The sequence below is a fragment of the Saccopteryx bilineata genome, chromosome 10, assembly GCF_036850765.1.
Source record: "Saccopteryx bilineata isolate mSacBil1 chromosome 10, mSacBil1_pri_phased_curated, whole genome shotgun sequence".
Lineage (NCBI taxonomy): Eukaryota > Metazoa > Chordata > Mammalia > Chiroptera > Emballonuridae > Saccopteryx > Saccopteryx bilineata.
Genome location: NC_089499.1, coordinates 21,211,085 through 21,226,627, shown reverse-complemented (window position 1 = coordinate 21,226,627; position 15,543 = coordinate 21,211,085). Strand labels below are relative to the sequence as shown.

Here is a 15,543-nt window from a genome sequence, read left to right as displayed (position 1 = left end):
CTTCCAACCACAATGGCTACCTTCACCAAGCTCTTCATCCTCAAAATACAGGGGTCATCTGAAAGGTCTTCAGGCTGTGTGATTCTAAGTTGTTTCCAAGTATATAGTAGGGGTTTAGTGCACGGAAGCTGCTGTTCCATACCCTAAAGTCTAATAACACTTTCTCATAGATATACTCTGGACACTGATTGACTTTTTCTTTCCTGTGTTATCTGCCATGAGCTCCAATAGTAAAGAATCCTTACCCCCTCCTCCTTTGTACGGTTCTCAGCTCCTACAATGTTGACTTGAACATAGTTAGTGCTAGTCGATATCTACTGAGCAAAGAATCGATGGTCTCACTCTCTGAATATCCTTTAATTGATTTTATAGTCTTCAGGAAAGTTTAATGAAACCTACTCCATACTTATCTGTGTTTCTCATATAGTTTTCCTTATACCTTTTATTTCAAAAAGAATATTTCCTTTTTAATTTTAAAGATATTAAAAAAAACTAGGAAAAATGTAAAGGCGAAATTTCCCTAAGAGGTTTGGCATTCTTTTCTGTAATGTATTTGCTTTCTTCTTGCTTAGTCACACATTTCCTCTCAAGCTAACATTGACTTAACAAGAAGACAAGTGTCTGAGAAGTTGGCCTTTTCCCATACTTTTGTAGGTGTTTGAAGACACTTCGGGAAATAAGATTTTTCAGTGTTTGTACGGTATTGAATTTTAATACCTTTCAGTCTAGGGCTGTGCTCGTTGATACCATATCTTGTAGTTATTAAGAAGGGATTTGGAAGTTGGAATTTCAAAATGTGAAGTAAAATGCGTGAATCAATGCATGTTCATGGCGGTCTCCCCTAAGTCAGCCTTGTATGGCGTGGTTTGGACAAAACGGAGGAAGCTATCATGTGATTCTTGCTCTTCAGAAGTTGGCAATTTATTTGAGGAAGCAGAGATGACACCTGAAACAAAGGGGAATAATTAAATGCTAAGTTGTGTGCCACTGACTTGACGTGATGAGAAGGGACGAGGTTAGACAAGAAGAGACATCGAGAAAGAAACGAGTCTTGAGTCATTTTTGAGGTGGACAAAAGAATTGGGCATTTGGGATATTGTTTAATTCAGGGAACCATGGAAGGCATTCCTGTTGGGATAAGAGTAGAAACATAACATAGGCCTGAGGTTAGAAATATGGGGAGACAGGATAACGAGAAGACTGACTTAGCTGAAACCGAGAATTAGTTGGAGAGGGAATAGGTTGGATAGCCAGAGCGCAGCAATTACTGAATGGCCTTAAGAGGTCAGGGAAGAAAAAAGTGAGTAATTGTTCAATCTTTGTGCAGGGAGTGGTTTTCTAAGCTCCATTCCAAAGGCAAGACACCATTAAGTGAAAGGAGTGAGATATTTAAAATTCTTTTTGCTTTTTATAAAATTCCCACATTCAGACTCCAAGAATGTTTATAAATTGTCTTCTAGCAAAATCCAACTATAATGTAAAATAAAAAGCAAATAAACACTTTGTAAAAATAGATTTTCAGCATAACATTGGAAAGGTTTAAAACTCTAGATATAAAATATGCTTCTACTACAAATAGGAAAAAAAGAAAGCACTCTAATAATAATAGGGACAAAAATGTAAAATATAGTAATAGCACCAGTTAACAAGCACTCCAAAGTATGTTCCTAATAATCAAAGAAATAACAGTGGGAAGTAATATCGCCTGCTAGATTTTTAAAATAAACATTTCCTAACAACTAGAGTAAATTAAGGTATAGAGAGACAGCCACTCCCACACAATGTTCATGTTCAGGAGACTATAACTAGATAGGTAGAGTTTGTATTAGTTTGAAAAAAGGTATAAAAACTTAAAAAATATCCATGCCTTTTTATACAGCAAGCTCAATTCTAGAAATATCTGCTAAGGGGTTAAATTATGTATGTACAAGAGTGCTTATTACAACACTACTTTTAATAGAGAAGATTGTAAGCAATCTAAAAGTTCATTAATAGGGAGTAGATTAAATAAATGATGTTATATCTTTACAAAGGACCACTACGCAGCCATGAAATCAATGAATATGGATATATCGACTAGGGGAAGTGACATATTGTTAGGTTAAAAAAAGCTGTAATACAGTGTTATAATATGACTGTAAATCTGTCATTGTGTGTGTGTTTTTATGCTTACATTCATGTTTGTTTCTAGAAGAACATAGGGGAGGTTTTGTCTGGGTTTTTTGAATTAAAGACATTTTTTTTGATGCTTTTGAGTATGAATTGATGATCATTGCAAGACAGTAACACTGAAAATTAAGTTCTCTCCAAAAAAGAACAATGACAGATTAAGAGAAAGCAGGCGGACACATAAGGCTCTTAATGCAATTAGTAAAAGAAACCCATGACAAGTTGTTTAATTGAGAGAGGAGAATATACACGAGAAGGGAACACCTTGCATTGATCCCGAGCATTTTACAAGATGCAGTGGAGCAGAAAGGTAACATTTAGGAAGTCGAGCTAAAGCTGGGAGAGCAATAGGAAAACACGAAACATCAGGGGCCAGAAAAAGGCCAGGGTAGTCTATAGCACACCAAGACTGGGGACAGGCACCTAAGGATGTTCTGAGTATAAAGTGGATGATTCATTTTTGAACATGGCCACTCTGGGGTGTGGTTTAGGCAAGGCAGAAAAGAGAGCTGAGGCAAGATCTAAATCCAATGGCCAAAATAGATTTAGGTGTCATCTCCTTGATTGAGGACGCATCACTCAGCTGGAGATGGCAACTCAGTGCTACATACCAATGAGATCGTGTAAAGGGAGGCCAAAGCAATGGTTGTAGAGGGGAGGGGGATGGTAAAGACAGCTTTATTCTTCTCACATCCTGTCTGTGCCATGTGTTTCTTTACTTATCGTTGGAGATTGGCCTCAACAAGATTAGACTGTTTTGCATGTGAAGAAATGAATTTTGTTACCAGCAAGAGTATATGGGCATTTGAGGCGACACAGTTTAGAACACTCAGCTAGCAGGAACATGCCCCATCTTAAAGTCTCCAATTTTCTTTTCCAGGTTTACATTATACCCTTACGTGCAGTTGTCTTCTGCTGTTCACTTCCTATTTTATTGCAATGATTTTTTTTATTTTATTGCAGTGATTCTTTGGTGTGGACCCCTTTATGAAAAGTTTTATTTAGAAAGAATGAGACCGATGGATATATTTCGTTTGTTGGTGAGCTTGTTTAAATGATTGATTATGTATTTATTTTTTATTTGTTTAACAGATCAATTGATTATTTTATGTGTGGTTTTTTTTTTCTCAAGTTGTATTGTCAAACACTGGTTTTCAAACTTTAGCACACTTAAGAATCCTCTGGGGAATTTGTTGAGATATTGATGTGTTTTCTTGCTTGTTTTGTTTGAAATTCTGACTCAGTAGGTTTGGGGTGGGACCCAAGGAATGTTTCCCATGGTCTGTGAAGTGATGCAGAGACTGAGGGTCTGCAGACCACAGGTTGAATAACACTGTTCTAGGAAACATGATTTGTAAATACCGGTTCATTTTCATGGAGACTCTTCACAAAGACACATCCAACTGCATCACCAAATACTCTGTTGAAATCTATAGATGATAGCTCTTTCTCATTATTATCATGTACTGTTTAGCCATTCACCTTGATTTTAATTTGGCTATAATTTAAATAATTGAAATTGTTTTTGTGGTTTACCCTTCTTGATCTCAGTGGCTTTAGACCAGAGGTCCCCAAACTTTTTACACAGGGGGCCAGTTCACTGTCCCTCAGACCGTTGGAGGACCACCACATACAGTGCTCCTCTCACTGACCACCAGTGAAAGAGGTGCCCCTTCTGGAAGTGCGGCGGGGTAGGGGGGATAAATGGCCTCAGGGGGCTGCATGCAGCCCACGGGCTGTAGTTTGGGGATGCCTGCTTTAGACTTTTATGATATGTTTGGAAAGAGACTCAAGGGGAACACAGTGAACTGTCTGCAAGGTCTTAGCAAAAAGAGAAAAATTAGTTTGCCTTCTGAAACTTAAAAGTAACTGACATTATCAGTGCATGCCAATAAACAATATTTTCTAAGCATATATGAAAATCTAGTTTAATCAGTGATTTTTCATGCTATCTGAAGAAAGAATACATCGGATGTAGGCTGCTCTGTCCAAGGGAAAGGAACTTTCAATGCTGAAAACCAAATATTCTTGCCAATAGAGAAGGGGTCCCCTCATCTCACTAAGATGCTTTATCATGCCTCAACCTGGTCATGGGGGGGGGAAAGGGATCTTTTTTCTGTCCATTTCCTGTTTTGATTTTTTTTAAATTGCATTTTATTAGCAAACTTCTTATGCTTTCATTTCTATAAAATGTGAACATATTGACCGTCAGAATATTATTGTCTATTGATAAATTAGCCATCTTATTTATATGTTAGTCGCACGTGAAATGACTTAGGTTGAGTCAGTCTCCAGAATCCTGATCATCTCAGCGTGGGCTGAAAATGTCTGGTTCACGAATGTGCAGAGCTGGGGGAACAACCACGGATCACCAAGACAGCCAGGGGGTGGGTCTTGAGTAACCCACAGCTATGCCTGAATGGAGACTCATCTGTGTCTCTGAGAACTTTGCCAGCTGTTCACTTGTTCAATCACTAGGAAATGGAACTGGAAAATTTTTTAAAACTGGAAACAACTTTGAAATCATCAGGGCCAGACCTTTCACTGTGAAGTTGAGGCCATCGCCTTCCATTGGAATCTGTCTATTTCTTGAACCTGGCAATTGACATGACTCACAAGGCTAAGTTCACTGTTCCGAACAATTCCACAGCCTGCTGGGGTGTTTCTCCTTTGTGATGTCTTCCTCGGAAGTGTGGTGTTTGGCATTTGGTTCAGATGCTGATGCTGGACTGAGAATCCATCCAACCTTCACCCCTTAGCCCCTTCTTTAGTTTGATTTAAGAAGTCCATATCTGCATTATAAAACCATTCTGTTTTGCCTAACTTTTAAAAGGAACTTCCCTTCCATTGAATTTCTCTTTTAGCCCAGGGTGACACTTCTTGATAAAAACCACAAAGAATAAATCCTGTTGACCTGAACATATTCTTAAGAACATATCAGAGGGAAAATATGCATCAGAGCACCAAATAAGTTTGAATAGATTTTGGACTTACTGCACTAGGTTCATATATTTGAAAACATACATTGAAAGACTAATTAATTGCTGAAGAGGAATAGAGAATCTATTTTTTTTTTCATAGAGAACTCTCAATATTGGTTTGCTTTATATATTGTCTGTTAAAATGAGAAAAAGTGATCACAGAAATTTGATTCTAATTATTAACTATTATTTTGGGTTTCAGTTTTTTCTTCTTTAAGAGTTGATTGCAAGGATGAGCGGTAATATAGGCAACTTGCCTGGAGTATGTTCCTTGGTACATACTTGAGTATCAGTAGTTATTCTTAAGGAGTATTTTCTAAATTAAATTGATATTCAGCATGGATGGTAGGACAAAGCAAAGATGGATTTAAAAGCATTGAAAGAATATATCTGGACTCATCACTTTTTAGCCCTGCCTCTGTCTTCTTTAGCTTTTTTGCAGTTGGTTCCTGTGAGAACACAGTTCTGCAGAAAAAGCCTTTCCCAACCTTGACTGACTCCTGTAAGCAGGTTACAGCTCTAACCTCAATGGTTAGAAGACCTCAGATATAAATCATCCACCCAAGTACAAGATGCGGTAATCTGATCACAAGAACTGGCAGTACCCTTCACTACCCAAAAGGCTGCCTCTAGGTAGCCATGTTGCTATTGGATTTCGTAGAACTATACCTCTCCCTCAGCCCCAGGTCATGATCTAGTCAGTTATTCCATCTGACATTGCTGTTCTCCTTGTGCTCTGTGCTGTTTCATGGTGAGGTCTTGGATCCTAGCAATGTTCATAGCTGTCCTCTTCCTCCTAATTGAAATCTAAGCTTTTGCTGCAGCCCTCAGTGCTCTCAGCCCTACCTTGTCTCGCTCCCCAAATACCCACATATAGCTCTTCACTGACTTGACTGTCTTTTTGGTTCTGCCACCAAAGTAATGTACATCCTCAGTGACTCCTTCTTAAATCATTATCTAAGTTTGCCCTTTAGAAACCGCCCTTACTACCAACCGCACATCTGGCCCCTGACCAACTCTATGACCTCATTTCTTATCATGCACTTCCTTGCCCTCTCATATTCCAGCCACAATGGACTTCTTTCTGTTGTTCCAACATGTCAAGACCTTGGCAAGAGCTGTTTCCTTTGCTTCAATTCCCCTCCTCACCCTGCCCCATCTTAGCATGAATACTTTCTTCTTGTCTTTCAGATCCCAGCCTAAAAGCTTGTGCTAACCTCCAGTTTAAAAGCAGCCTCCAGTCAAGCTCCATTGTGCACCATATTTTACTTCCCTGCAATGCACAGGCCTCTTATTATTGCTTGATATTTTTCCTACTTTCTTATTTATTTAAAAATTTCCTTCTCTAGTAAAATATAACCCTACAAGGACAGGAATCTGGTCTATCTCACTTTTTGCTCTAAAAGCCTAGAACAATGGATGAAACATCATAGGTGCTCAGTAAATATTTGTTAAGTACTGAGCCGCCCCTGAGGTTAATTACTGTATCTGTATCTGTCTCTGTCCTCCCAATTTCTGTGCCCGATTACATGCCAGCATCACGCTTCCTTTGTCTTTGATAACAATAATGAGCCTACTTGCCTCAGATACATTGGCCAGATTCACCCATCTCTCCGAGGTAGGAAGACATTGACAATTGTTAGCTATGCCTTCCACAGTGTTGGAATCCTCCTAGTGTTTCAGGAGATGCCACCAGTTTACCTGAGCATGAAATCCAAAGGGCATACTCATTTTTATTCTTAGAGGTGTTTCTGAATTTCTTTTTATCAGGATTGGATTGATGGTACCTGCAGTGAATTATCCACATAATATTTTTAAGTAAAGTACAGTGGTACCTTGAGATACTAGCAGACCAACATATGTATTTTTAAGATATGAGCTACGACTCAGTCCATATTTTTGTTCAAGATCTGAGCAAAATTCTGAGAAACAAGTCATGATTCAAGAAGCTGCCGCTAGTTGGTGCGTTGGTGCATGGGTCCAATATTGTCAGTACAACACCAGCATCTTGTTCTTTCTCACGTGTTACCTGCAGAATCAAGTTGAATCTTGTGTGCTGTACTCGTTTTTGCATCGTTTTTGCATTTTTAGTAACTTTTTTTGTATGCTATCATGGGGCCGAAGAAAGTGAGTGTAAAGGACAGTGGTGAGAAGAAGAGAATGATGTCAATAGAAGTAAAGCAAGAAATAATAGAAAAATATGAGTGTGGTGTACGAGTGATTGAACTGGCAAGGCTGTACGACCACAATATATCTACAATTTGTACCATCCTTAAAAGGATGCCATCAAAAGCACAAATCCAGCGATAGGAACTACAATTCTGTCCCAGTTAAGGACAAATTTCCATGAAGAAAAGGAGAAGCTTCTGCTGGTGTGGGTGAAAGAGAAAGAGCTGGCAGGAGATACAGTGATGGAGAATGTAATATGCGGAAAGGCACGTATTATTTACGGCGACTTGAAGAAGAAAGAACCATCAACCTCAAAAAAGGCAGCAGAAGATACATTTAAGGCATGTCATGGCTGGTTTGAAAATTTCAAGAAGAGATCTGGCATCCACTCGGTGGTGAGACATGGTGAAGCTGCGAGTGCTGACGTTAAGGCAGCTGAGGAGTACATCGCACATTTGGCTGTGCTTATCTCAAAGGAAGGCTACATCCCCCAAGTGTTCAACTGTGACAAAACAGGATTGTTTTGGATAAAAAATGCCCCAGAGGACTTTCATCACCGCAGAGGAGAAGAAGCTGCCAGGCCATAAACCCATGAAGGACCATCTGACCCTTGCATGTGTGCAAATGCTAGCAGTGACTATAAAATAAAGCCACTGTTAGTGTATCATTCCGAAAATCCTTGAGCCTTTAAGACTCACAAGATTCTTAAAGAAAAATTGCAGGTTATATGGCACGCCAATGTTAGGGCATGGGTTACATGGCAGTTTTTTATTGAATGGGTAAACCTCATCTTGGGTCCTGCAGTGAAGAAATATCTTCAAGAAAATAAACTCCCTATGAAAGTATTACTAATCCTTGATAATGCTCCAGCCCACCCACCTGGTCTTGAAGATGACATTCTCAATGAGTTCAAATTGTGAAAGTCCTCTACCTCCCACACAACATGACTTCAATCTTGCAACCTATGGATCAGCAGGTCATTTCCAACTTTAAGAAGCTTTACACAAAGCACTTGTTCTGCTGCTGCTTTGAGGTGACTGAGAATACAATTCTAACCTTTGAGAGTTTTGAAAAGATCATTACAATATCGTGATATGTTTATGCATTATTGACTTGGCATGGCAAGAGTTTACAAGAAGAATCTTGAACTCAGCATGGATAAAGTTATGGCCTGATGTTGTTGCAGACAGGGACTTTGAAGGATTTGAATCAGAGATCGAGACGGAGGTAGAAGCATTGGAGAAGATTGTCCATGGGTCTGGAGGTAGATGAGGGTGACGTAAACAAGCTCATCGAGGAACATGAGGAGGAACTTTCAACTGAGGAGTTGAAGGAGCTACAAATGATGCAACATACGGAGCTTCTGCAAGAGATTAGTAGTGAGGAGGAAGTAGAGTTGAAGGAAGTGATATTTATAAGTGAAATTAAAGACATGCTGGCAATGTGGGAGAAACTTTCAAATTTCATTGAAAAGAAACACCCAGAAAAAGTTTCAACTGGTCCTGCTTCAGCACTTTTTAATGACACTTGTTTGTCACATTTCTGTAACATTTTAAAGGGCAGGCAAAAGCAAACCTCTTTGGATAGATTTTTATTCAAAAGCCCTGCAAGTGAAAATGCTGATAGTGCAGCCAAAAAAACAAAAACAGGTGATAATTAAATAAAAAATATGTAATGTTAAGCTTAGGTTATGTTTAAAGTTAAGAAAGTGCATTGTTTTACAATTAAGTTTTTGTGGTTTCATTTTAAGTAAAGAAAGTGCAGTTTTAGTTTTGTTTAAAGTAAAGAAAATGCAGTTTTAGTTTACATTTAGTGTTAAGAAAGTCCAGTTTTAGTTTACCTGTCTACAGTGCCTGCATCCATCCCTTCCTCCCTCCCTCCTCCTCCGCCATTCACCTCCCTTAGCCACACTTGTCTGTCTCCAAGGTAAGAATACAGTCCTAAATAACACTTTTTTTCTTTTATTTCATATATTTTGTTATGCATTGGTAAAGTATACATGTGTGTTTCTTAATTAAAAACATGTCTTTTCATAATTTAGGATGGTTTGGGGATAATTCAAAGGGCTGGAACAGATTAAATCTATTTCAGTTATTTTAAATGGGAGAAATTTGTTTGATATACAAGTTAACTGACTTTCGAGCTCGGTTACAGAACGAATTAAACTCGTATCTCAAGGTACCACTGTAGTTTTTTAGAAGAATTGTTTAGGGAAATTTTTGCTGTTTATTTTAAATCACCTAAAGAAATTTATCAAAAGAGTAAAAAGCACCTGGCCAGTGGTGGTGCAGTAGATAAAGTGTTGACCTGGACCGCTGAGGTTGCTGGTTTGAAAGCCAGACTGCCTCGTCAAGGCACAGACAAGAAGCTACAATGACTGGATACTTCCTACTCCTCCTGCCCCTGTCTTTCTCTGTCTCCCTCCTCTCTTTAAAATCAATACATAAAACATTTTTAAAAAACAGTAAAAAGTATAGAGATACAGAGTTTGGAGCCCATTAAAACTCAGCTGTCAGAGCGGTCAGAACGAATACGAACCTCAACAGACCAGGCAGCATTCATTAGATGTTCTAAAGTCATGTGAAGAAGCAATGCTCCACACACCTGTCGGCGCCTCCTCGGGCAGATGTGTTGTCTGTACTTCTTTCCTTTCTTTTCTCTTTGATCTTTAGAAAACTTCTAAAATTTGCATGGTGTGCACATTTGATTTCACTAGTCCAGCATCCATTCCCCCTTGTTTTTCTAATTGTAATTCAGTTTTCTTATTGGGAAACTAAACTTCTGTTGGATGTGGTTTAATTGGTTATCAAAGGCCAAGGTGCATGGACACAAGGTAGACTCTTGACCCACAGTAAGAAAAGGAGTTGTTCTTTCTTAAGAAGGTATATCTTAATTTCTTCATGTTTTTTTTTTAGCATCAAAAAGAGATTATTAACTACCTCAGGTTAGATTCCCATAGCTTCTCTGGTTCCTATCAGACACCTGCTTCTTCAGTTTTTTGTTTTTGTTTTTTACTTTGGCTAATAAGAATCAGTTACTATTATTTGCAGCCATGGAGCTCTAACTCATACAGAATGAGTGTGCCATAAATATTGAATAATAGACGAAAATGATATTTAGTATTATGTGGAAATACTGTAGAACCTCAGATTTTTCCCTCCCTTCTTTCTTCATTTCTGCCTTCACCAGACCTATGCGATGTATCTGTTTAGGTTAAAGAAGAAATGGTGTCTAATTCCAAACAATGTAATCTCCCTAACTAGAGGGTCCCCTTCCGTTGATCACGTGGAGGGTCCGTATCCTTGACTTCGCTTATGCTGTCTTCTTTGTTTGGAACCATTCTCAGTTATTCCTGTTCCATCTCCAACTTCCGTGACCTGCTAATAATATCTTACCTCCTATAACTATAGTTTCAGAGATTAAAAAACGAATCTCTTTCTCGTATCCTTTCATTGTTTCCGCTGTCTTTCCATTGAGTCCTACTCATTTTGTCTTCTCTATAGTGTATAGAGAGGTCATTGTGTCTTGTGGCTAGGCAGAAGGCCACATGTTAATTTAATCTGTTAATGTAAGAAAAAAAACCACACTATCAAAAGCAAACTCAGTCTCCCAAAAGGATATTTTCTGCTGCATTTGTTGACCTTGTTTAAAACAGCTGCTACTTCTCCTGCCACGACTTCCATTTCATTCGTTGAACCCAGGCAGCCTTAAAACATCCTCTCCTCTCTGTTTTCACTCCGCTCCTCTCACCAAATGTCTCCACTGTGTTAGAGTCCATTCCACAACCAACCGGAGAGCTAATCACTGCATTGTGTTTTATCTAAAGAAAGAATAAGTGGAGGGTTGGAGGAAGGTTGAGCTCTCCAATGTTTTTGCATTGCTTATAAGCAATTATGTTTATGTGTTCATCCTATTTTGAGGAATTCATTTATAACTGGTGCTGCAATGAGTAGGCATATGATTCTCTATTTATAAGGTGGCTCCCACTCCCTTCCCATGCTTGCCTGACTAGAAGTGGTGGTCTATATTGGGAGAGGAGTTTTCTGGAGGCAAGATTGTGCTGGGAACCAGCAGGGAAACCCAGGAGGATGTAGTTGACTCATCACAGTGCATTGCTTGTGTTTCCTTGGGATAGTGAAATTTGTTGTTCAAGGCAAAGCTGAAGCTTGAGCAGAGCAAATGAGAAACCCCGTGTAGAATGCTAGGTAGACAGTGGCTGCATTTGGTGGCGTCATTTAGGGGAAGATGATTATTATAGTAATCTGAAAGCAGTTTCATTCTACCAATGTAGAAAATAAAAGCGTTTATAAATTAATTGCTTGTCTATGATTTGAGAGGATGCAGAAGAAGAATATAAATCGACTATTGGTTGATGAACCATTTTGTTATTTATATATGATGTTTAATATTATATATAACACATTTTGTTAAATGAATAAATAATAAGGGAATGAATAAATCATTAAATGAATAAATATGTAAATTATATGAATCAAAACAATTATATTACAACTCACACTTTGTCTTTGAGTTAAATTTACTGAAAATGTGCCAGATTCTTCACTGCTTAAAAAAATCATAAGCCTATATATAGGAATTTGTATAATAGCATTTTTATAAACCTATAAGTTTGTATAGAACTTTCAAATGTAGTGTTGGGATGGTATGTTCTGCAAATTGAAATGAATATTTAAAACTGGTAAATGTTGAGTTCAATTCCTCATCGAGTTCTAGCTTGTCATAGAGGTTTGGAAAAGTGTTTGAATTCACAGTGCCTTTATTTTACCTGTGAAGTCAGAAAAAATTCTATCGTGCAAATATTTGTTTAGCACTTGCCTTGTACCGGGCGTTCTGCTAGGTTGGAAAGGTTGGCTCACTGGAGGAGACAGAGTTATTTTCATATTGTATTTTCAGAGTCTTCCATAGTGTCTGTTATGTAGAAATTAGTCAGCACTGGGTGAATATGGTGGATAAATTACTAAATGAGAACCACTATCTAATTTAGGACGGGATTTAAGACAGGATCATACATGCCTAGTATGCGGTATCTGATATGTTTCATTCTATAGCAGATACAGAAACCTGCCAGGGCCAGAGTATAGTGATTATGTCAGTCTAGAATCACTGGTGAAAGCTTCACTGAGGATATGTTGTTTGAGATGTATTTTGAAGATTGTATAGGTTTTTGTATTAGTATCTGAAGGGATGGTCTGGCCAAAGATCTGGAGTTGAAAAGTATGCACTTCAGAGGTATAAAACATATTGTTTAAAAAACAAGGAGGAAAAAAATATAAAGGAAAGTTTGGCTAGAAATCAAGAAGGTCTTGAATGTCATGGTAAGGATGCTGATTTCTTTTCATGAAGATCATGAGCTGTAACTTTTTATCAGACAACAGTTTTGAGCGCTCATGCTAATATTGACTAGGATGGGGGTGCTGAAGACAGAGCTTGGTAGCAGGAGGTCTGGTAAGAAGTTATAAAATAACCCAGGTAAGAGATCACGAACTTGTGGCTTTTGAAAGTTCTGTTGAAAATGAAGAGGTAGAGTAGAGGGATCATTGGCAGCCATTGGGTAGTAGTTTTCACTACCAGTGCGTGATAGAAAGCTTTCAAAGATGAGTCAGTTGCTTTATCCTGGAATGACACTAAAGATGAGACATTCCCACCTGAAAGAGGAAGTACAGGAGGAAATAACAATTTGTGGGGATAGTGAGTTAAGTTTTAGACATGTGAATTTGGAAGTGTTTCTTGTTCTATCAGACTAAAAAATGTTAGAAATTTAGATTGACAGTTATAATAACCTGGAATAAAGAATCAGATTTAATTATATTAAGAATAATAATAACAGCAACAGCTAACACTTTTGGAAGGTTTTGTATTGTGTTGAGTCATTAAATCCCTGCAGTAACCTATGAGGTAGGTGCTATAGTTCTCGTCATTGTACTGATGTCTGGATGTAATCAGCAGAGCTGTTCAAACAAACAAGATTAAATTGGAATTTGTAAAAGGAGAGAAAAAAAAATCAAGGGTGCAATCTTAGAGAGTATTAAGGTACAAGTCAATGAAGGAGCAAGAATTAATCAGAGAGATGGAGGCAACAGATATAAGTATTATTATAGCAGTATGAAATGTCATCACAAGGGAGGCGTTGCATGATTTTATTTAAAGAGTTTAAGATATTTGTGGTCTTCGTCAAAGAAAAAGGTGGCAGTGAAGGATTGGAGATGTGAGGAGACAGATCAGGGATGCCATTAAACAGGTATCCTGGATCTGGGAACAGATATTTAGCGATGAAGGGCACAAGTGGGAAGTTGGCCTTAGGAAACTTAGTCCACGATGACTTCTTTCTCCAAGAAAGAAGGAAAGAAAGGGTCGCTGTGGACAGAGATAAATGTTGCTTTGGGGTGCAGTAGAAATAGATCATGTCTGCAAACTTTAATCTCAACAAAGTAGGTCATATTCTATGAGTGAGCTGGGGTCCTGGGAAAGGTCATATCTAGAGAGACAAATGCAATTTTTTTTTCCTAGTAGAACTTCATGCTTTATAGTTCTAATAATTAAGGAATTTTGAAATAGACTAAACATACAGGAAATGCGTGTGGTGGAATTGGATCCTTCTCCTTGAAATTTTTAAATACACTTGAATCCAAAATTTTAAGCCTTTTTAAAAAAAAAAATAATAAAGCCTTGAATTATTTTTAGTGAAATTTTACAACTGTGATTGATAGTGAGAGGCATGCAAACCATATTTGAATGTGAGCATTTTAATACTGAGATATATTTGGTTTTTGTTTTATGGGAAGGTATTTTTCTTTCTAAGGATCATGGAGCAAAAGAAAGTCAAAGGAGTTATCTCCTTTAGCCCCTCCTTTCTGTACTCTCATTTGGCTAAAGCTGGAGGGAAAAACCACTGAAGATGAACCCCTTGGGGTAAATTGACGTGATAAAAATTTACTGTCATGTGGCACTTTGGGGAGCAGCAATTGGCGTACTTATGGTTATGGCTGTGATGGTCATGTGTTATTCTAATTTTATTACATAGATTAACCAGTATTTTATCTCCACTGAGTTTTTCTGTTATTAGAGAGGACTGAAGCAAAGTAAAAACAATCCAAAACAAAACATAGGACCTTTAGTTTGAAGAATGCAACTCCCAGTGACTCCAAATCTGTGTCTGATGTTCAACATTGCCCCTGGATTATCACTCCTGAGTGCTGCCTTTTCTGTGGTCCAAGCCGTAGGCCTTTCTTTTCAAATCATATCCCTGGTTCGGTTGGTTAATAGTACTGCTGAGCATGGTAGTGATTGATAAACAGAGCTAGTAAGCAAACCTTAACATTATCTTTGATGTGCAAACAGATTTGAGGTGCATTTGTTAGGGTCTCTTATCTCCAGAGAGCCAATTGCAGGAACCTATCATTCTCCAGTTCTCTAATATGGCTCTTCCATTCACTGAAATTGAGAGCTCTGATCAGTCTAGGTTTGAAGAATCGAGTAGGTTTCTGTAGACTGCTTTATGCTCCATAGCCAGAACTCCAGGAAGGAAAACCAGAGATAGGAAAGAAAATCAGGCTGAGATGTGTGTGATGGGCACTGAATGCCAGATAGACTGAGAAATAAATATTCACTATTCTAAATTTGCCTCTCCTTTCATGTTATATACTGCTCACAAAAATTAGGGGGTATCTCAAAATGAATACGGAGCTATAAGCTATCCCCTAATTTTTGTGAGCAGTATAGAAACGCCAGAGGAAGTTGGTATTGCAACAGGAAATATATGAAGCCAGAGAATAAATTTGACATGTGTGTTCTAGGGTGCCCACGTAATTCTGGTGTTTGGAAAAGGTTTGAGATTTACTGCGATAGGCAATTGGAGGCCACTAAAGGGTAATAAGCATGGGGAAAAAAAGATAATAAAATTTGCATTTAGGAAGATTTGCTTATTTCTGGCATCTACACTTGGCTAGCAGAAGTTTAGAATAGGGAAATGAGAGTGCTTGTAGTGGATGGGAGATTCCTAAAGTATGCTCCACAATACGTGTGTGTTAGGAGGGGTACATTGAAAGAAAGGACTCTCTAAACAAGTCAGTATGGGAAAGGCTGCATCCATCTACATCGTGGAGAACCCAATGCCTATTGCAGATTAAAGGCTTTGAGGAGATCTGAAAGGACAAAACCTGATTGAATTGGATGAAACCAACATCTCCCAAGCTTTGTGTCCACA

At 38.2% G+C, this 15,543-nt stretch overlaps 1 protein-coding gene across 7 annotated transcripts in view; it reads left to right on the top strand.

Moving 5' to 3' along the window:
• The window catches only part of RBMS3 (RNA binding motif single stranded interacting protein 3), a 698,310-nt gene that overhangs the window by 20,502 nt on the left and 662,265 nt on the right, over window positions 1–15,543 (top strand). Inside the window, exon 1 of one of the 7 annotated variants that reach the window (XM_066245088.1) lies at window positions 3,174–3,209. The exons of the other annotated variants lie outside the window; for them this stretch is intronic. Coding sequence (XP_066101185.1) covers window positions 3,180–3,209 — 30 coding nt within the window. The 5' untranslated portion in view covers window positions 3,174–3,179. Of the gene's footprint in view, window positions 1–3,173; window positions 3,210–15,543 lie in introns of those variants that run through there. 7 annotated transcript variants of the gene reach the window in all.